Genomic DNA, 23,118 nt, shown 5'->3' with positions numbered 1-23,118 from the left:
AGTCATTTTTATTGGCCAGATCCCAGAAAATTTTAGCTATGGCAGCTTTGTTCCATACTTGTAAGTTTGACAGGTTGAGGCCACCAGAGACTTTAGGCATGCACACTCTATCCCAAGCAACGAGAGACTTCTTTGTGATTTCATTTGCACCAGACCAAATGTAGCTTCTACAATATCCATCAATGAGCTTTAGCACCTTGGCAGGGATAACAAACAATTGAGCCCAAAATGCTTGAATACCAAACAACATTGTTTGCACTAACTGTACCCTTCCAGCATAAGATAGTTTTTTGGCAGTCCAAGATGATATTCTAGTAATGATTTTGTCTATTAGAGGTTTCCACTAAATAATGGATACTTTCCTAGTATACAAAGGAATACCAAGGTACTTAAACGGTAGGGCACCCAGTCCAAACCCAAGATGATGCATGATAGTTGTTCGAGTGCCCAAATCCACCCTACCAAAACAGACTGAGCTATTTAGTAAGTTTTCTTGCAGACCAGAGGCCCTAGAGAAATCCATAAAACAGGCATATATAGCTTTAACAGACCCCAGATCCCCTTTGGTGAATAGAAGCAAATCATCAGCAAAACTAAAATGTGTAATGCCCAATTTAGAACACTTAGGATGGTATTGGAACTCTGAGTTGCTTTGTAAGCTAACCAAGCATCTACTAAGATATTCCATACAAATAGTAAAAGGGAAAGGGGATACGGGATCCCCTTGCCTCAAACCTTTAACAACATCAAAAGAGGCAGTGGGTTCACCATTGATAAGAATGGCATAGTTGACAGTCTTAACATACTCTAGTGGCCAATGGGTAAACTTATTTGGAAAACCAAATTCCTCCAGGATTGGTTGTAAGAAATTCACTCAACAGAATCATAAGCTTTTTGAAGGTCAATTTTGATCATGCATCTAGATGAGATATGCTTTCTAGAATAAGCTTGAACAAGCTCATGTGCAAGTATGACATTGTCCCCTCTCTTTCTACCTGGAATAAAGCCAGCTTGTGCAGAGCAAATGATATTTTCCATGATCTTCTGGATTCTATTAGCAAGGATTTTGGAAATCAACTTATAGAGAATGGTGCAACAAGCCATAGGTCTAAAATCCTTAATAGTTTTAGGCCTATCAATCTTAGGAATAAAAGTAATTGTAGTACAATTGATACCTTTAAACAATTTAGCAATGTGGAAAAACTCTTTGACAGCTTCTATAACATCTTTTTGGAGAATAGGCCATGATTTCTTGAAAAATACAGTATTGTAGCCATCTATGCCAGGTGCGTTGTCATCTCTTATTGCCTGGAGGCTATCATATATTTCCTGGTCAGTAACTTGAGCACAGAGATCAAGCTTCTGGTTGTGTGAAACAGTAGGGCCATTCAACATGTATCTCTTTTTAATAGTAGGTAAAACAACAACAGAGGATCCCATAAGAGATTTATAGAAATTCATGATCTCCACCTTAATCTCCTCAGCATCAACAAGGGCAGTACCATTCAGAGAAGTAAGTTCAGAAATTTATTTTTTGTGAGTTCTTTCCTTCAAGATAGCAGAGAAATACTTAGTATTAGAGTCTCCTAACTTTATCCAATGGGCCCTGGACTTCTGCTGGAAGACACTCTCCTCAATAAGGTACCAATGTTATAAATTCTGCAGCAGGATTTTCTCCATCTCAAGCATTACATCAGAGCAGGAAGCAACTAGGTTTCTCTGGACTGCAACAAGCTCTACTCTAGCCACCTCTATCCTTTGGCTAATACCTTGGAACTCCACTTTGTTTAGTTGCTTGAGCTGGGGTTGCAAAGCGTTTAATTTGTTCCAAACAATTTGCATTTTACCCTTAGTACCAGGCTGCTTTCAAGTGCCAATAAGAAGTGACATAAAGGAAACATGCTCTGCCCAAACATTGAAAAATCTAAAAAGGTGTCTTGCCCTTCCAATTGGAGGAGAACAAAGACAGCATCATAGGGAAGTGATTCGAAATAAAAGACAGGCCATATTTTGTTTCCACATGTCCCAGGACATCATCCATTCATAATTTCCAAAGGCCCTGTCAATTCTGCTACTGACCCTGTCACTACCTTTTTGTTTATTGGACTAGGTATAGTATTCTCCATCCTATGGCAATTCAGATAAAGACAGTTTGTGCATACAGTCTGAAAAGTACTAGATCTCAGTTAAAGTAATAGGGTTACCCATGAGTCTATCATTTGGTTATAGGACAACATTAAAATCCCCACAGATAAGCCAAGGTTGATTAACACCCTGGGCCAAGTCATGCAAAGAATCTTATAAAGCTCTCCTCTGATCCATGTTGTTATAACCATATACCACAGTCACTAAACAGTCGATTACCTTTGTAAGTCCCTTAATGTGACAGTGAATGTATTGTGCTCCTCTACTGATTAGGGTGATTTCCAGCTGACTACTATCCCATAATAGCCAAATTCTACCATTAACAGCATATTGGTTGTTTGTCAGCTGCTCTCAGTTATTTGCTAGCATACTAGCTACTTTAGCAGAGTTTGGATCCTTTACTCTAGTTTCAACAATACCAGCAAGAGTAATATTATTTGTTCTAATATAATTTCTGAGCTCCTTTTTATTATGCCTCTTATTTACTCCCCGGATATTCCAAAACAAACAATTCATCTAGCATTGATAGGACCCCCACCCTTATCCTCAAGTGGAGGGAAATGCCCTTTCCTGGAATCTCACTCAGAGTTTGATCATTTCTTTGAGAAGGGCTAGTCAAAACTGGAAAGTTGGTTAAATCCAGAGCTAGCCTATCCTGCACATCAGTCTCATTTTCCTTGTGTGGGGAATTGGTAAGGGATCTTCTCATAATGGACACTGCCTAACCTCTTGTGGACCTTTAGGGCTGTTTGGATGGCTTTGAGCATTAACCAAAACTGCTTGTGCTGAAGAACTTACTTCAGTAGTCTTTAGAGGACTGGTGGCTTTTGGGGGGTTGATGGCAACTAGTTTGCTAGGACCAGGTTGTACATCCACATTGTCAGCTTGGGGAGAGGCTGGAGGTAAGGGGCCTTTATACTGCCACTCTTTACTGACCTTACGACCTCTCCTACTTTGGGGCTTAGCCTGTTGAATTGGAGCTTTAGCTTGAGGGTCACATTTATGCCCCACTTGTAAGCATACATCATAGTAAAGAGGCTTCCAATCAAACTCCACATCTTGCTCAAATTCCCTACCATAAGGGTCAACCACAGTAATCTCAGATGGCAGCGGTTTAGTAATATTGACATGGATCAACATCCTGGCATACAAGATTCTACTTTGCTTAGTAGTACATTCATCGGCGTATATAGGATTCCCAATCGCACTAGCAATCATACTTAGCGATTCAGCATCCCAACAAGCCATAGGGAGATTAGTGAATTTTACCCATAAAGGAAGCACTGTAGGGAACTCAACACTGAAATCAAACGTAGCAGTCCATGGTTTTAGAATCAAAGGTTTGTTATTAATGGTATATGGCCCAGCTAAGAGTACATCTTGCATATCATACTCAGTTTGAAACTTAATAACATAATACCCCTCTTCATGAAAGTACAAAAAAAGTTCAACAACATCAGTCCAAGTTGAAGTTATGTACCTATACATGGCATTATACCCCGGGGTTTCACCAATGAAATACGCAATTAGGGCACATTTCCACTTACTCTCTTCCCTGTCATAAGCTTCTTTATTCAGGCGCACAACTGGTTTCCCATCAACTAATTGGGGGGGGGGGGGGGGGGGGGGGAATATAACTAAGAACAAGTCCATTAGCAGCTGACCTATTTTTGTGAAAGAGATTTTTCCATGTTCGAGCCGGTAACAAAGCTACTTGGTCCAAATCAACCGCAGGAACAGTCTCTGTACTTCGCACATTTGAAGTTGTCCCTTCATAGTGGATTGATGGTGGAGCTGACCCATGAGAACCCAGATGGGGGGAGCTCAAATCAAGTCGTTTCTGAGCCGCCGGGGTCATTGACGGCGACCCAACCCCATTGCTAGTGACAACCCTCCTTTCCGACCCTGGTACTGTACCTTTCTTCGGCGTATTGGCCGTGGATTCAACCCCATCGGCCACATAAACTCGAGTTCCGTCGGAGCTACCAAAAGTTGCAATAGGAACCTTCCTCGGCCTCCCACGAGCACGTCCCTGTCCATTCCCTTGTTGTACTGCGACTTTGCCTTTCTTCCCTTTGCCTCTAGCCATGGCTATTCACAACGGCGTGCATTTAACTAACGTGCGCCGAGAGCCATCGAAGAGAGAGATTTTTTTTTTGTTACTTTATTTGTATTTGTTACTAAGTTGTATATTGAATAATATGTTTCGTATTTAAGTTATATACACCAACTTACAATGTTGTACTTGAAGAGTTAATTACTATTTTAAGTAGTAATAAATATATTTGATAGTATAAAAAATCTATACAGCGTTTGGACATGAATTAATTAATATTTAAAAAGGACAGTATTTAAACTAAAGTTATTAAAAACAATATTTGCAAGTTGAAGACTCATTATTTTAACAAGCAAAATCTGTCATTCTACTCTTGTCCTTGTCATCTTTATTGTTTCAAATAATAAGTTATTATAAACTTTTTTCCCCTCGGAATATCCGAATAAAAGGCGGGTTCCTTAATTCTTTTCAACATTCAATAGTGTACCGTTTCAAAATTAGGAAAAAAACTGTAAAAGCTAATGGTACACTAACAAACAACGTCAGTTTACAAAATCAAATTTCAAAAGGATCAAAGATTTCAATAATTTCCTCAATAGATCCCTCAAATTTCGATCCCCAAGACTTGCTGATGCAGAGGATAATATCAATTACATGGGATTATTTGAATCATATAACACACAATTATCTTAGCAGTTATTCAACACCAATATGGGCAACTATAGTAGCTGGATTATTCGTAATCCTTACTCTTACACTTTCTATGTATCTCCTCTTCGAACACCTTTCTGTTTACAAAAATCCCGAGGTTATTATCTCTCCCTTTTTTACTATTTTCTTTCATTTTCTGTTTATTGCAATACTGGTTTTCTATATTTGTTTGTACTCATTCCGTTTACTTTTACTTGTCCACTATATAATTTGCACGCACCTTAAACAAATAATATATGAAGTGCATATTTTACCATAATACCCATATTAGTCGCAGTGGCGGAGCCAGGATTTTAACAAAGGGGGTTCAAAAATATAAAAAAACAGACAAATCAAGAAGCCAAGGGGGTCAACGTCTACTATATATACATAAAAAATAATTTTCACCTTGTACATACTGTGTAATTTTTCGACAAAGGGGGTTCGGGCTCTTACTAGCTCCGCCACTGATTAGTCGGTGTAGGACTTCTTAGTGAATTTGGGAAAAGATTTGGAATGAGTAATTAATGTTAAGAATAAAACAGAAAAAAAAAAAATCTCTTTAGGAAAGTGGACGAAAAGTAAAAATTTATTTTTGGAATAGTGGACAAGTAAAAGTGAACAGAAGGAGTATGTATTTTACTACTCACGTCCATTTTTACTTGTCCAATATACAAAAAATATATGTCCACGTTTACCTGTCAAATTTTGGAAAATCAAGAGATAATTTATCATTTCATACCTATTTTACCCCTATTATTAATTATTGGGTAGGAAACTTGAATTATTAGTGGTTGAATAACTTTTAACATATGTTTGATTGATTTCAATTATTTAGATGATTTATAGTAATCAGGGGTAATATAGTAAAATTATCTTTTTATTTATTGCTTCTTAAGGTTGTCGTGTTGACAAATAAAAATAGACAGAGGTATTAACTTTTTTCTTTGAATGGCAGGAACAAAAGTTTTTGATTGGAGTGATATTGATGGTGCCTTGTTATGCTATTGAATCAGTGAGTTTTCTTTTCCTTTTTTTTGCTTTTTTTTTTTTTAAGTTATCCTGGTTTATATGAGTTGGAATGAGCAGAAAGGCAAAATCTTTCTTCAAGTACCAAACTGAAAAATTAACGAGTTGTCACGATCACTTATTAATATCAATACCAATGATAGTGACAAAGCTCGGTCTGTCCTCGTTCCTTTGAGGAGGCAAAATGAACTATAGAGGTCAGGAGCGGAGCCAGGATTTTTAGTTTATGCATGCTGGATCATAATTTATTTGTTTATTGGGTTTTGGATATATTATTTATACGTATCATATGATTTTTTAACACAAATACAAAGTTTGAGACAAAGTTACTGGATTTTGCCGAACTCGTAGCTAGAGGTGTGGCTCCACCCCTGATAGAGGTTTATAAATAAAAAGTAATGAAAGGGGAAAAAGAGGGAGAATAATCTTATTGCTCAGGTTCATTAGTATCTCATGTCGAAAAGAAATAAACAATAGAACTTCGGAGAACATGAGGAAGAGATATGTTAGTAGACTTCAGGTTGGTAGCTAGTTGAAGGTGGTAACACCGTTAGAAAAAAGTGAATGTAATATGAACATACAAAATGTCTAACATTTATAGAGGTACATATCATATCACAGTAGAGAGAATACAAATTTGAAAGTGAATAGAGCATACTTTCCTCAATTTCGTAAGAAGTAACATTTGTCAATTTTCGAGGTTTTTATCTCTGTGTATATCAGACATTGACATTCCACGGTAATGGCCTTCACTTTCTAGCTCCATCAAACTGAAATGAAAAAAGGAGAGATGGTTTAGTTATGGATATTCAAAGTTGATATTTATGATATTTGTTTCACAAATTTGTTATAATCTTACTACACTAAGTTAAACACAGAGCATAGGCAACCATTTTTATTGAAGATCTCAGTCCGTTTTGAGGAGTTTACCTGGTTGATTCTCTGATATGGCTTATTTTTCAGTTTGTGTCATTGGTAAATCCAGCGATTACTGTTGAAATCGGGATACTACGTGATTGCTATGAATCCTTTGCCATGTACTGCTTTGGGAGGTATCTTGTTGCGTGCTTAGGTATGGATATTTTCTGTGTTAAGTTTGATTACTTGGTCACTTCCATCTAATGTTAGATTCAGGAAAGTAATCCAACTAGCCGTCCTGCCTAAAGATAGAATTTTTGTCCTTGTTTTGCAACTTGAGGAGATCTGATAGCTGTGAATTGTACTTCTCCTATTCATCAGTAGATTTCTTCTTATACACACACATGCTCACGTGTTTCTTATTGGTATGACAACTGAAGTTTGACTGCCTAATATAAAGAGCTGGTCTGCTTGTTTGTTAAGTGGTATTCCAAAGTGCCCCGCACTGTAAAAATGCTAACTAAAGTTTGCAAAGCTTAAATTGGTCCTGGTTTGATTTTACTAGTCACTTACGCCACTGGTCACCAGAAAAATGCCTCCAAAATCTCTTATATGAACTCATCAATTATGTGTCTTTCTTCCTTTCTGTTCATTTTCTGTTTTATCCTTTTTTTTGGACATGACCTTAGATAGGAGGTTGTGGAGGACACGGATTAGGGTAGAAGGTTAGTAGGTAGTAGAGCGTTTTCTCACTTATCCTACCTTACTAGTAGTCATAGCATTTCTCTTGTAGTTTCTTGTCCTTCTTTACTCTCTCTTGTTCTTCGCTTTGCATACTGTTTTGTTGTAGCTACGGCTCCTTTTTCTATTTGACCTGCTTTGTTATTGCTTTATTCTGAGCCGAGGGTCTATCAGAAACAACCTCTCTACCTCCCAAGTTAGGGGTAAGGTCTGTATATGCTCTACCCTCCCCAGACCCCACTTGCGGGATTACACTAGGTAAGTTGTTGTTGTAACTTTTTTTTTTTTTTTTTAATATAGGTGGAGAAAAGAGGACCATAGCATTTATGAAAAGGGAAGGACGTGCAGGTTCAAAGATGCCACTACTAGAGCATGGCTCGGAAAAGGGGATTGTTAAGCATCATTTTCCGATGAATTATATTTTCAAGCCATGGAAACTTGGTCAGTGGGTTTACCAAGTTATCAAGTTTGGAATTGTCCAATATGTAAGGGTGCTACCTAACTTAGAGGCTATATTCCTTTGGATCGACAAGCTTTACTCAGCTCTTGACTTAAATATTTACAACAAAAACTCTGCAGATGATAATCAAAGCATTTACTGCTACTTTAGCAGTGATTCTTGAAGCTTTTGATGTATATTGTGAAGGAGACTTCAAATGGAATTGTGGGTAAGACATGCCTTGTTGTCATTTGAATAGCTCCCTCTCCTTGATTTCTCCTTCTTGTTTTCAGCTGGATTTGTTCTTTGGCCATCCCTTTGATCAAATAGAAATCTTTATCCTACATTTTTCTTTCCTTCTCATGATAGCGATGGTCTTTTGCTACTTTCCTCGGCTAATGGAAAAAAATTCCTTCATTTTACCCTGCCTGGCACCATCCGGCATGAGACTGTCTTTATTTGCCTTTGGTGAAGGTTAAGTTGTCTTGTCTTTATGTGCATGCGTTTTATTTAAAACAGCCAGCCAGCCGGGGGAAGGCTCATAAGTTCGAGTGGAAGGCTATCCCGCAATAACTATGAATAGTGACTGCATAGACCTCAAAAGTTGCAAATCTGTTCAGCATATGGTTTCTTAGAAGCTTATTATTATCTTCCTATAGTTTGCAGAATTAGTTCCTGCACTGATATTCAACTTATGGGTATAAAGCTGCATCTATGTGGCAGATACTCCTAAAAAGAATTATTATCCTGGAAGTATTTTGACATCCAATACCATCTTATCATGCTGATTTGACCATGTAATTAATGAAATAACGGTCCAAGATATCTCTTACATTATCTGCCTTGTCTTTGTAGGTATCCATATATGGCTGTGGTTTTAAATTTCAGTCAGTCATGGGCATTGTATTGCTTAGTTCAATTTTATACTATTACAAAGGATGAGTTATCTCACATCAAGCCGCTGTACAAGTTTCTAACTTTCAAGTCAATTGTTTTCTTAACTTGGTGGCAAGGCCTGGCAATAGCCCTGCTTTCTACACTTGGTTTATTTAAAAGTCCAATAGCTCAAGCTTTGCAGTTTAAGTCCAGCATTCAAGATTTCATCATATGCATTGAGGTAATTGTTCTGGAATTGGGCATGTTTTTATTACTTCTAATACCAAACATTTTGTTTGGGCTATCAGGAATTTTGCTTTTTGCTCCTAGAGAATTGCACACACAAATTGTTATGCTATTAAAGTGTGGGCTAGAAACTTGAAAGATAAGCTTTTAGCATAGGATCCTGCATTTGCTCAACATCTTATGTTTTATGACTGATGCATCCATGTGCCATTTGCTTATGATGCATATTGATGTGCTACTCAAACTGATGCATATTAATGTCGAAAGCTGCTTTCAATAAATTTTCTTTGTAGACATTTAACTGCCTGCATAATACTCTAGCTTATCCAGGTGTGAGGTTTCATATGGTTGACTTGAAAATATTTCAGGACTGCTTTGTTCTTTATTGTGGGGTCAAAGGCATGTTTCTTTCCCTACCCTACGGTCCTACCCCAAAATGAGAAGGAAAAACAAGCACAAACCCTGCCCTTGTTTTTAATGTTTCTGAAGATTTGTTCGGGGTATGAGGGTTGAGGACAGGGAAATGTCACTGATGAATATAGACACTAAAGATTCTATTTATGATTTATTGATGCTTGATATTCCTCCAAAATTTTGAAGTTTAACAGCTCTTGTTATTCATCCAGTACAGATGGGCATTGCCTCTGTGGTTCACCTCTATGTCTTCCCTGCCAAGCCATACGAGTTGATGGGAGAGTGTTTTACTGGAGATGTTGCAGTTCTTGGAGATTATGTATCTGCTGACTTGCCAGTAGATCCTGACGAGGTTAGAGATAGTGAACGTCGTCCCAAATCACGTCTTCCTCAACCAGACATTGATGATAGGGGCGGAACAACCATTCGAGAAAGTGTTAAAGATATCTTTGTTGGAGGTGGTGAATATGTAAGCATCTCTTTCTCTTTACTATTTATGCTTTGAGCCATGACATCTCAAGTGTGCTTTTTAGCCCATTCAAGTGTCATCCAATTCCTGATACTCCCTCCGTTTCAGTTTTTCTCTTCCTTTTTAGTCTGTTTTTGAAAGAATACCTCTTTCCTAATTTGTCAATTCTTTGATTCCAACATCTCACATGGCATGTTTAAGACCACAAGATTAAAGGGCATTTTGATACATTATACATATCTTTAGTTTAATATCACAAGATTCAAAAGTCTTTTGTACTTTCTTAAACTAACTAAGACAGATAAATTGGAACGGAGGGAGTATTAATTTTCATGAGGCAGAGTTCAAGGATAGATGAAATGATCATCCCAAGGAATCGGAGGGTTTTCTCCTCCTAGTCACAGTTCCTACTTTTTGGTTTCTCTCATACTAGGAGTTCATCATATTCCAAGGATTCAGATCGTATTCTCCTTTCACACAGATTTCCTACTTTGCTATTTCTCTAGTGCTAGGAATTCATTATCATGCAATAGTTGACCAGCTGAAGTCGTCGTTGAAATCAATTTTTTGTTTATATGTATTTGTTAACCTTGCAAGAAAATTTCCTAGCATGCCAAGTTTCCTCGATTTCCCAATTATGTCCTCACCGCTCCTAATAAAGTCAACCTATTTCAATTACTAATGATTGCAGATGTTCTGTCATCTCTCCTGTGATTCGACAGAATCCGTGTTACCTGTCTTTGTGGTATCACTGAAGTTGCCCTTACTGAAGTGATGAAAGCACTGTGACATACTGATTTTTTTTGTCACTGCTAAAACATCAATCATCATGGTTTACTAAAATACTAAAGTAATAGTTGTAAGATTAGTTGAATAGAAAAATGATCACATCAAAGTCTTCTGAAAGCTATACGATTCTTGAAAGTTGTGAAAGATTATATTATTAGTTGAATGGTGCAAAACATGTTGGGACATTCTTAAATGAAAAGTGTGTTCTGTAATTTGAGATGAAAGAATATATAATATAAGAGTATTTGACCAAAACAAAAGAGTGTATACTTAAGCTTGAGTTGGAGCTCGAAATCGATCTTGCTCCTGTTTACTCTTGAGCTGAGCTTGAATTTTGTTAAATTTATTCCGTCAAGCCTACTGTCCCCATATTTCACTCTCCGCTTTGCTAACAATACTTTTTGGTCCTGCATGCAGATAGTAAATGACTTGAAATTCACAGTAACCCAAGCAGTAGAACCTGTCGAGAAAGGAATTCAAAAATTACATAAAATCTCTCAGAACATAAAGAAACACGAGAAAGGGAGAAAAAACAAGGACGATAGTGGTGTTGCCACATCACCTCCAGCGCGAAGAGTCATACGTGGGATAGATGATCCCCTTTTGAATGGAAGCGTAAGTGATAGTGGAACTTCTAGAAGGAAGAAGCACCGTAAAAAATCTGAATATACCAGTGCAGAAAGTGGTGGAGAGAGTAGCAGTGATCAGAACTTTGGTGCTATTCAAGTTCGTGGTCAAAGGTGGGTTACCAAGGATTAGTCAAGAAAGAAGGCTACGAAGCAAAATACTAAAGGTTTGTGCATATTCGTTTAATTCTGCACTACATTGTTCTTCTGCTCTAAGGAAGTAGAATTTTGGTTCAGGGAACTTCCCATGGGCCTTCTTATTTCAGTTTCTTATTAGTCTTTTTAGAAATGGAAGTGCTAGATATTACGAAAGCACTTCTTGATTGATTATATTTTGTCATTGTTGTTGCACATAATGGGTCTCAGAATGTTGTATAGATTTATGTATCCTCCTGGGTGTATGATCCCTCTCTGTAACAGGATCAGTTAGCTTCATTCATCTGTCTTGTTTTTTTGTCTTTTTAATCGAGATTTACAGAATGACAGCATACAGTAAATGTTGATTTTTTCCCGATGATATGGTGGAGAGTTGCTTTTAAGACAGGCAGTTTTCTTTTTGATCTGATGTATGTTTTGCTTACTCTTTAACATATTGGAGATTGTAGAAACTATACAATCTTGACTTGTTCCATTCATTCACCAAGAGAGAATATATATAGGATACAATCTTGAACCCTAGTGAAACAAGGAAACTAATTAATATATGGTAATTAGTGAAACAAGGAAACTAACTAATATATGGTAATTATCTCCCTATAAATATGCTACCAAATAAGATCAAATAATATCAAGATATTATACCGCAATACCCCCCTCAAGTTGGAGCATGGGAATTAAAAATGCCCAACTTGGAAAGCAAGTAGTCAAACTGAGTTTTGCCGAGAGCTTTGGTAAAAATGTTTGTCAATTGTGAAGATGTTGAAACGTGTGACGGAGAAATCAAACCTTCATTAATTGCATCACGAACAAAGTGACAATCTACCTCAATGTGCTTTGTTCGTTCATGGAAAATCGGATTTTTTGCGATGTGCAAAGCGGACTGACTATCACAAAACAATTTGATCGTGTATACTTAAACTCAACAACAGACCTCTCAGTCACTTCAACTCACAAGTGACCGCAGCTATGGACTTATATTCAGCCTCTGCAGAAGATCTAGAAACTGTATGCTGCTTCTTTGTCTTCTAAGAGATGGGAGATTGACCTAGAAATACTAGCCAACCTGTCAACGAACGACGAGTAAGCGGACAAGCCGCTCAATCAGAATCACACCATCCCTGCAAAGTCAATTCACTGTCGGCACGTAACAAAATACCCTGTCCTGGTGTGCCTTTCAAATAACGGATCATTCGTAAGGCCGCTTCCCAATGTTCAATCCGGGGTTCTTGCATGAATTGAGACAAAATATGAACAGAATATGCCAAGTCCGGTCGAGTGACCCCCAAATAAATCAAACGCCCGACTAATCTACGGTAGACCTCCGGATCCGACAACAAATCTCCATTTGCAAGGTCAAGTTTATGATTTTGCTCAATAGGGAACCCATTTGGCTTTGCACCTAACAATCCTGCTTTAGAGATAATATCAAGAGTATACTTACGTTGACACAAAAACAACCCTGATGAACTACGAGCTACTTCAATACCCAAAAAATATTTGAGAAACCCAAGGTCTTTCATTTTGAAACAATCACTCAAATAGGCTTTGAAAGTTGCAAGTGCAGCGGAATCATTCCCAGAAATAATAAGATCATCGACATATACCAAGATATTAATCTGAATATTCCCTCTAGTAAATGTAAAAAGAGAATAATCAGAATAAGATTGAAGGAAACCGTACCCTTTCAAAGCAGTCACCAATTTTGCAAACCAACATCTAAGGGCCTGTTTCAACCCATACAGCGATTTGCGCAAACGACACACTAACGTAGGATCTGGACTTTCAAACCCGGGAGGGAGCTTCATATACACCTCCTCATCAAGGTCACCATGTAAAAAGGCATTATGAACATCCATTTGGTGAAGTTCCCAATTTTTGGACGTTGCAATGGCTAGGAAGGCTCGAACAGTAGTCATCTTGGCGACCGAAGCAAAGGTTTCATTGTAGTCAATCCCCGCTTGTTGATGATTTCCCAACACAACCAAGCGCGATTTGAGCCGTTTCACATCTCCATTTGACAAAAACTTGGTCTTGTACACCTATTGATTACCAAGTGCTTTCTTACCCGGAGGAAGATGTTCCAAAGTTCATGTACCATTGTCTTCCAATGCACGTATCTCTTCTTTCATTGAATGTCTCCAACCTTCGTTTTTCATGGCTTCTTTGAAGGTCTTAGGATCCTTACCCGAAATAATAGCTGCAAGAAATTTACGATAATTTACAGAAAAATTGTCACAATTAATATAGTGTGCCAAAGGATAGGGAGTACCTGAGGATTGATTGTTAACAGGAGTTGTAGGGGACGGACTATTAGCAAAAACTGAGTGTGTCACATAATCACGAAGCACAACAGAGGGAAATTTCTCCCGTAAACCACGCCCCAAGCCACCTTCCACATTTGTGACTGGGGTATGGTGTTGCTGCCCCCCTCGCTGCCAGCGGGCGCTGGGTTCCCAGTGGGCTGTGCAGTGGCTGTTGGCAGCCGCTCAGCCTTGCTGCCAGCTGGCGCTGGGTTCCCAGCGGGCTGGACAGTGGCCGCTGGCTGCAGCTCGGCCTGACTGCCAGCAGGCGTTGGTTGGGCAGCAGTTTGCAGCTGCTGCTCGGCAGCCTCCGAACTATCAACTTCGCCCCCTAATTCATCCCCGTACACCATAAAATCACGATCAATTTCAGCACCCTCATCAAAAAAACTAGACGAAATATTAACATCTTCCGGACAAGCAAAAGGAAACACATCCTCCACAAACTTTACATCACGAGAAACAAAAAATTCCTTCGTATCAAGATCAAACAACCGCCACCCCTTCTTACCAAATGGATATCCCACAAACAAACACTTTCTGCTCCGACTAGTAAATTTGTCACCCTGAGTTTTTTGATTATGAGCAAAGCACAAACACGCAAAAGTACGAATAGCATCAAAAGAAGGAGGTTTATTGAATAAAATTTCAAAAGGTGTTTTATTTTTCAATTTGGGTGTGGGGGTACGATTTATGAGATGAGATGCAGCAAGAACGCATTCACCCCAGAAAAAAATAGGCAAATTGGCCTGAAATCTTAGAGCCCTCGCAACATTCAACACATGTTTATGCTTCCTCTCTACCCTCCCATTCTGTTGCGGAGTACCCACACAAGAGGTTTGAAATAAAATATCAGTGGCGAAAAAATAATCGATCAAACAATTAAATTCGGTACCATTATCACTTTGTACAATTTTAATTGTTTGATTAAATTGTCGATCAACCATAGCAACAAAAGCCATAAACATCGGAAACACTTCTGTTTTATCAACCAACAAGTAAATCCAAACAGCTCGGGAAAAATCATCAACAATTGTTAAAAAATAACGAGCTCCACACGACGAAACATGGCGATATGGGCCCCACAAATCACAATGTATTTTCTCGAATATTCTAGATGCATTATTATCACTTAAAGGAAATTTGTCTCTAGGATGCTTAGCACGTAAACACACTTCACAATCCTTTGCTAAACTACTCTTATCACTACTGACATGAGGAAGCAACTTAACTACTCTCTCGGAAGGATGCCCCAATCGTCGATGCCACAATTCCAATGCGGACATTGCCACGACAGTAGACACATGTTGCACCACGTCCGGTTTGCTAAAATAGTATAGTCCGTCCCTCCTAACTCCCGTTCCAATCAGCTCCTTCAGTGGGTCCTGAATAGCACACATATAAGAATTAAAAGAGACAATAGTATGTAAATTATCAGTAAGTTGGGAGACGGAGAGTAAGTTGCAACGTAAAGAAGGCACATAAAGGACATGATGTAAGGTGATTTTATCTGACAGTCGAACAGAACCTTCCAAAGAAGCAAGCACCTTTTCACCATTAGGCAAACCAACAGGACAATCAACAGTATGGACATCAAACAACCAAGATTTCTCACCGGTCACATGATAAGTAGTACCAGTGTCAATAATCCAAGAAAAAACATCAAACTTACCATTCAAGCGATTTTTGGGAATTGTAGCATTACCAAAAAAATCCCGTAATAGCCTTCCATTGATCGGAAGTAAAGTGCTGATCGACGGCAGCACCGGCCATGAAAATTTACGATGAAGAGAAGAAAAATGTGTGGCCTGATACCATGTAGAAACTATACAATCTTGACTTGTTCCATTCATTCACCAAGAGAGAATATATATAGGATACAATCTTGAACCCTAGTGAAACAAGGAAACTAACATCCTAGTGAAATAAGGAAACTAACTAATATATGGTAATTATCTCCCTACAAATATGCTACCAAATAATATCAAATAATATCAAGATATTATACCGCAATAGAGATAAAGGCCTAACCAGGGGTCGATTTACTTTGCCTCAAGTGGTGTTACGGGACATTGCTTCATCAATTTTTTCACTAAATATGTATACATAGATCAGAAGCAAATGATAGCTTTGGTTTAGATATAAACTAGCAAACTTTGCCCGTGCGATGCATGGGACCCGATATGATTAATTTGGTTACTCACTTTAGTTAGTCTTTATGGTTTGTATATTTTGCAAAAGATAGCGCGATTCTCCTTAGTGAGCCTTCATATTTTATTTTATTTTCCTCTTATTTTTCTCCTTAATTTCTCAATTATTGTTAAAATTTATCTTATTTTGGTTATATTCGTCTCTTTTTATATTTAGTAAGTTGACAATTCAAATATCCTACATGTCAAGTTTATAATCACAAGATTCAAAAGATATTTTATTATATTATACACATTTTTAATTTAGAACCACAAGATTCAAAAGTCTGTCTTTATTTCTTAAATTCCGTGTCTAGTCAAACGCAGATTAAATGAAGGAAATTAAAGGACAATTGAGATACTGCGGACACGTGGGGATTTAAAAAGTAACACACAAGATGTAGTATTAATGTTAAACTTCTGAAATGTACACATGTTAGTCTCGATTTAGAGTACAATTTCAGTTTGCATAACACTATTAGAAAAAAAGAGTTTTTTCTCACCGACATTCAATGAAAAATTTGTGTTATAAAACATGATTTTTATACCTCATTCTCACCGAACAATCTCACTGAGAAAACACATGGTGGGAAACATGATAAACGCTGGGAATTTTTTAATTTTTTTTTGTGTGAAAATTCTACTGTTTAGGTTTTTTTCACTGACATTCAGTGGGAAATAACCACTGAAATTTTTTCAGGTGGAAAATAGTGATTTTTCAGTACTCCTTTCGTCCCATATTACTTGGTCACTTTCTCTTTTGCATGTCACTTAAGAAATCATAATAAAAGATGTATTTTACTGCCTTATACCTATTTCTCTCCAATAAATACATTCTAATCAATATTGATTATTTTCAAGAACATTTAATACTGAGGATAAGATGGAAAAGATTTAATTAATTTTATCTTGATTTTGTAAATAAATAAGTAATTTGGGACATATATTTTTAGTAATATGACCAAAAAATATGGAACGGAGGGAGTAATGTATTCTTATTATTTATTTATTTATTTTTCCTTTTTCATCACCTCAAGAAACTTATAGTAGAAGATTCGAAACATATTTTAAGTAAAATAAAAAAGTTCTCCTCTGTTTTTTTTGTTCGTGGGTGTGTGTTCGTTTCGATGTGCCCACACAGTCCACTATCATTTATCTAATGAAAAGAGACAGATGCAACACTGTACAGAAACATTGTAAAAGTGAAAACCGAAGAGAAGACTGAAAAAAGCACCAGCAAAGAGAAACGACACTTCCAACCACTGAGAGTTTAAAGTGAGACTCTGTATTTGCTATTTTACTGTTTGAGAACTGCAGAGATGCATCCGATGTTCTTCACCTGTAAAAGCTCTAAAACTGAAAACTTTGAATAAGATGTTCAATATATTTTGTGGAGTTTCGATTAACATCCGATCTCTATGGTTCCCTCTCGGAAATCTCTAGGAAAACTGATGAATTGAGCTGCTGATGGACACGTCAACTCACACGTGTTAAGAATTTCTAAAAACAAAGCTATTTTATAGTAATTTAACATGTACACATAGATAATGCAGAAGGTACCATTTAAAAAAGAAGTGTTCGTCCTTGTTCGGCCTTTGACCAACTCCCATTTCTAAAAAATACTAGATGGCCTATGCCCGTGGTCCAACATTTCAGATTATAGTGTATCTATGTATATGTAGTTGTGTTTAGATAATGATAATATATATATATACACATACTATGCTCAAAATACGATTAAGATAACATTGTAGTTTGTGCTCCATATCTAAAACTTTATTTTATTCGTGTTTGCTATGAAAATTTCTTAATACTTTTTAAAAGAGAAGATTTGTTTAAAAGAAAACTATTTTCTTCTCTTTAAGATAAAATAATAGCAATATTTAAGCATCAGTTGATACTTTCAATTTTAATTCGATTAATTTAAAAGTGTAAAATACTTATTATTTTTTTATCAAATTTTGATTTGGATAATTCTAATTCAAATTATTAAATTAATTTTACAAGTTTGAAACGAAACAAAGTAGAAATTAATTTTCTATTTAAACGAAGAAATGCTATTTTTTAATTTTTCGTAAATATTCTCGGTTTAACTCATTTTACTTGTCATGTTGTCTTTTGCATGGTTTTTTTAAGGAAACGTGAATTAGAATTATAATTTGACTAATTTATCTTATTCATTATTTGATCTTCATTTGATATTAATCTCTTTTCACATTTATTAGAGTAAGAATAAAAATAAAAAAGTAATTAAATTGTATGTTATTTTTTAAATATATATATTTTAAGTATACTTATTTTAGTAAGCATAATAAATAAATAAATGACATGGCGGAATAGAAAATACAGCAATTAAATATTTTGAAGAAAAGTAATAATATGAGGTCCATGTTTTTTGCTGTGCAATAATTTCATTTGCTCTCACTAATGGGTTAATATGCATGTGGCAATGAATCCACTATTATTGACTTGATGGGGATACTTTGGGAATTATATGAATATTGTTTGATTTTTTAGTATGTGGGATGCACCTTTTTTTTTTTTTACGTTGCCTTTTTTTTAAAATATGGGGTCTATTTTATTTTTTCATGAGTTTGAAGAGGATGGGGTCCACTTTTTTAACATGAGTTTGGGGAGGGTGGGGTCCGGTTTTTTTTTTTTTTAAGAGTGAATGTCGACAAAGCATGGGTAAACCGATACTTCTATATAGTAGAAAAATAGAAATATAATAAAGTATTTCTATCTACTTTTTAGAAGAGTTGGTAATATAAAGTATAAACGTAATTTTTTTGCCTTAAATAAAAAAGTGGGTGAGACCACAAAGGATTTTTTTACTCTTAAATAAAAAAATAGTACCGAACATGGACAACGATGTTGCCTCTAAACTGACTCTTCTATATAGTAGTAATAGTAAAGTAATACATATAATTTTTTTATCAAAATTTGATTTGGATAATTCTAATTCAAATTATTATATTAATTTTATATGTTTAAGATGAAACGAAGTAGAAATTTGACTTTCTATTTAAACGAAGAACTTCTATTTTTTAATTTTTAGTAAATATTTTTTGTTTATCTCATTTTACTTGTCATGTTGTTTTTTACATGTTTTTTAAGGAAACGTCAATTAAAATTATAATTTCACTAATTTACCTGATTAATTATTTGATCTCTATTTAATATTTTTTTTATGACATTAATCTCTTTTCACATTTATTAGAGTAAGGAAAAAATGAAAAAGTAATTAAATTCTATCTTATTTTAATATATAAGTATTTTAAGTATGTTGCTGTACAATAATTTCATGTGCTCCCACTAATGGGTTGATCCGCATGTGGCAATGAATCCATCATTATTGATTTAATTGTTTGATTTTCTGAGCACTTTTTTTTAACATTGTTTGTTTTTTTAATATTAGTTGTTGTTTAATATATATGGGGCCCATATTTTTTTCCCAAGAGTTTGGATGTGGTGGGTTCCACTTTTTATTTTATTTTTTTAATACTGGTTGGTGTTTAATATGGGGCCATGAAGAACTTCTATTTTTTAATTTTTAGTAAATATTTTTTGTTTAACTCATTTTACTTGTCATGTTGTTTTTTACACGGTTTTTAAGGAAACGTCAATTAGTTTTATAATTTCACTAATTTAGCTTATTAATTATTGATCTCCATTTAATATTATTTTTTCTTTTATGACATTAATCTCTTTTCACATTTATTAGAGTAAGGAAAAAATGAAAAAGTAATTAAATTCTATCTTATTTTAATATATAAGTATTTTAAGTATATTGTTGTACAATAATTTCATTTGCTCCCACTAATGGGTTGATACGCATGTGGCAATGAGTCCATCATTATTGATTTAATTGTTTGATTTTCTAAGCATTTGTTTTTTAATATTGTTTGTTTTATTAATATGGGATTCACCTTTTTTTTTTTAATATTGCTTGATTCTATTAATATGGGGTCCACTTTTTTTTCCCGTGAGTTTGGATGTGGTGAGTTCCACTTTTTTTTCTTCCTTTTTTTTTATTGTTCGATGTTATTTAGTATGGGGCCCACCCTTTTTTTTAAGGGACAACGGACGATGAAGCATGGGTCTAAACCCATGCTTTATATAGTTTCTTTTTTTTTTTTATTGGATTCACCTTTTTTTTTAATATTGCTTGATTCTATTAATATGGGGTCCACTTTTTTTTTCCCATGAGTTTGGATGTGGTGAGTTCCACTTTTTTTTTTTATTGCTCGGTGTTATTTAGTATGGGGCCCACCCTTTTTTTTTCTGAAGGGACAAAAGACGATATGAAGCATGGGTCTAAACCCATGCTTTATATAGTTTATTCTTTTTTTTTATTTTTATTTTTTATATTGCTTGGTGTTGTTTAGTATGTGGCCCATCCTTTTGAACATTATTAGTTTGCACTATTTTTATGCATAATATATATATATATATATATATATATCTATATGTTCAAAACACGATTGATATAACATTGTAATTTGTGCTTCGTATCTAAAACTTTATTATATTAGTGTTTGCTAAGAATACAAAGTCTGAACTTTTTTTTTTTTGACATTGTTTAATTTTTTAATATGGGATTAACTTTTTTTTTTATATATATATTGCTTGATTTTGTCAATATGGGATACTATGTTCAAAACACGATTAATATAACATTGTAGTTTGTGCTCCGTATTTAAAACTTTATTATATTAGTGTTTGCTACGGATACGCATGGTGTTTAATATGGGGCCCACATTTTTTTTTAACATTGTTTATTTTTTTAATACGAGATTCACTTTTTTTTTAATATTGCTTGATTTTGTTAATATGGGATCCACTTTTTTTTCCCGTGAGTTTGGATGTGATGGGTTCCACTTTTTATGGGGGGGCCCAATATTTTTATTTTTTATTTTTGTGGGCCTGTTTAATATTGGGGGGGGGGGGGGGGGAATTCTTTTTTTTAATACGGGATTCACTTATTTTTTTAATATTGCTTGATTTTGTTAATATGGGATTCATTTTTTTTTTCCCGTGAGTTTGGATGTGATGGGTTCCACTTTTTACGGGGGGGGGGGGGGGGGCCCAAATTATTTTTTATTTTTGTGGGCCTGTTTAATATTGGGGGGGGGGGGGAATTTTTTTTTCTTTTTTTATTGGGGGGGGGGGGCAATTTTTTTTTTTTATGGGGGGGCTCAATTTTTTTTTATGGAGGGCCACGACGGACGACGAAGACTCAGTCTTCTAAAATAGTAGAAAAAAAATATCGAAAAATTGACACGACTTGTAACAAAAGGATCCACTGGTTCACTTGTAAAAGTGCCTCATCACCCTTTGAGGGGCAAACCTTGCTAATTTAGTTTCCAAATTAAATTTTTTGAAAAGGTTCTCTTACCAATGAAGGAGCAACATAACCATTTGACGAAAAATCCTTTCCTCATTCATATTGACATTAATAATTATCTTTATAACATCAACATACGTGAAATGTTTTCTTTTTATTATCTTTTTCACCTTTTATCGGTTTAGTGTCTTTTGTCGAATTTCATGATTAAAAATATGGTGTTGTTTCCTCAAATTTAGCATGCAACGTCAACAATTCTCACAGGAAAATATAAAATCCAACAAGATGATCATGAAGGTTAATTAGCTGTTAAAGTAAGATGACCGCTGGGAGACAATCAAACTATAGATAACTTTAATGGTCAATAACAAATTAAATAACTATTCAGGCAATCTAACTCCGGAAACCAAATATGAGTTCAAAATGAAGCATCACACGATTAAGGTTGCTGCAGAAAAAGCACAACCAACAACATGGAGAGATTATCTCTACATAAGCATATTTATTCTCTTGTATACAGTTTTGTCAGTGCAGAATTTTGTTTTATTGTTAAGGTCAAAATCAAATGAAAACAAAACAGGTTACTCCATCCGTCTCAATTTAAGTGTCTTTCTTTCCTTTTTGGTCTGTCCATCCGTCTCAACTTAAGTGTCTTTCTTTTCTTTTTGGTCTGTCCAAAAAGAATGTCTCTTTCTATGTTTAGTAAGTTTTCAATTTCAACAATCTACATGACAATTTTAAAACTACAAGATATAAAAGTCTAGACACATCTTTAATTTAAAATCGCATGGTTCAAAAATAAGATACTTAAATTGAGACAGAGGGAGTATTAGAAAAGAAGAAAAATAGCAAAAACAAAATCCGACCTACCGGATTCGAACCAGTGACCTAAGGATTAGCTGTTTCCCAAACTACAGTCCTCCGCTCTACCAACTGAGCTAAGGTCGGAAGTGTTGGTTGATTTCTAACGATCATACTCTTCTAGAAGAGCGAAAATTGATCAAATAGAGACAATGTTAAACGTCTAGTTCTCCCAAAGAAAAACAAAACTGAAAAACCATAAAAAGAGTGGAAATGGTCTTTCTTTTGTTTCAAAAACCAAGAATAAAGCTCACTTATTCGATTATTCTTATTCCACTTTGACCCTCTTTTTCTTTCTAGATTTTAATCTCTCTTTTTTGCCCTTTTCTTTTTCTTCAATTTTTTTTTCCAATAACTCCTTTTCTCTTATGTTACTATTTTTCTTGTTATTGTTATTATATTTTAAAAAGAATTATATTTCTCATTCGGTAATTTTTTTCATTTTCTTGTTGAAGATTTTTATTTATTTATCAAATTGATTTAGTATTTACTTATACTAGTGGCAAAAGTATTGATATGTGATCAAGGTTAGTCGAAAGTAGAACAAAATAGTAAGCTTTTCAATTGTTCAGTTTTTAAATACATCTAATATGAGCACTCGTGTCTTCTAAAGATGACATTCTGAAAAAATGCTCATCAAAATACAATTTTTTTTTTTTTTGGCTGAAATGTTTGTTAAACACTTTTAAAAAAAAATGTTAATATTTAACGATTTGCCTCTTAGCATGGTTTAATTTTCAAGAACCCACTTATTCTATAAATTAATTAAGCATAGTAGTAAAGGGAAATACCACTATGTCTGTTCTGTTCCGTGGATAATTTATCAAAGTCTCAAATACAAATATAAAAGAACGAACTTTCTCAAAATAAGTCAAACTCTTGCT

At 35.3% G+C, this 23,118-nt stretch overlaps 1 protein-coding gene and 1 non-coding gene across 3 annotated transcripts; one reads left to right on the top strand and one right to left on the bottom strand.

Annotated features, from left to right (window-relative positions):
• Window positions 1-4,606: 4,606 nt before the first annotated feature.
• LOC132636612 (protein LAZ1-like) lies at window positions 4,607-11,919 on the top strand. Of its 2 annotated transcripts, XM_060353560.1 has the most exons (8): window positions 4,622-5,009; window positions 5,850-5,906; window positions 6,884-6,992; window positions 7,820-8,004; window positions 8,099-8,187; window positions 8,814-9,075; window positions 9,712-9,963; window positions 11,170-11,919. In XM_060353560.1, exons 1-8 carry the CDS (start codon window positions 4,833-4,835, stop codon window positions 11,509-11,511), a joined length of 1,473 nt encoding a protein of 490 aa, XP_060209543.1. In that variant the 5' UTR covers window positions 4,622-4,832; the 3' UTR covers window positions 11,512-11,919. The 2 variants fall into 2 exon arrangements, with proteins under 2 accessions (XP_060209544.1, XP_060209543.1); XM_060353561.1 differs by lacking the exon at window positions 11,170-11,919 and having other exon boundaries at window positions 4,607-5,009; window positions 9,707-9,904.
• A 10,314-nt stretch (window positions 11,920-22,233) lies between these two features.
• On the bottom strand, window positions 22,234-22,321 carry TRNAY-GUA (transfer RNA tyrosine (anticodon GUA)). Its single transcript is given in 2 exon segments — window positions 22,234-22,269; window positions 22,285-22,321. It is a non-coding gene; the product is annotated as a tRNA-Tyr (tRNA).
• Window positions 22,322-23,118: the final 797 nt, after the last annotated feature.

This window comes from Lycium barbarum, chromosome 4, assembly GCF_019175385.1.
Source record: "Lycium barbarum isolate Lr01 chromosome 4, ASM1917538v2, whole genome shotgun sequence".
NCBI classification, from domain to species: domain Eukaryota; kingdom Viridiplantae; phylum Streptophyta; class Magnoliopsida; order Solanales; family Solanaceae; genus Lycium; species Lycium barbarum.
This window is presented reverse-complemented; position numbering and strand designations above follow the sequence as displayed.

Coding starts and splice junctions, on each gene's coding strand:
- LOC132636612 (XM_060353560.1), top strand. CDS start 4,833: ATGCAGAGGATAATATCAATTACATGGGATTATTTGAATCATATAACA. Junction 6,993..7,819: donor GTATCTTGTTGCGTGCTTAG/GTATGGATATTT, acceptor TTTTTAATATAG/GTGGAGAAAAGAGGACCATA. Junction 9,076..9,711: donor ATTTCATCATATGCATTGAG/GTAATTGTTCTG, acceptor CATCCAGTACAG/ATGGGCATTGCCTCTGTGGT.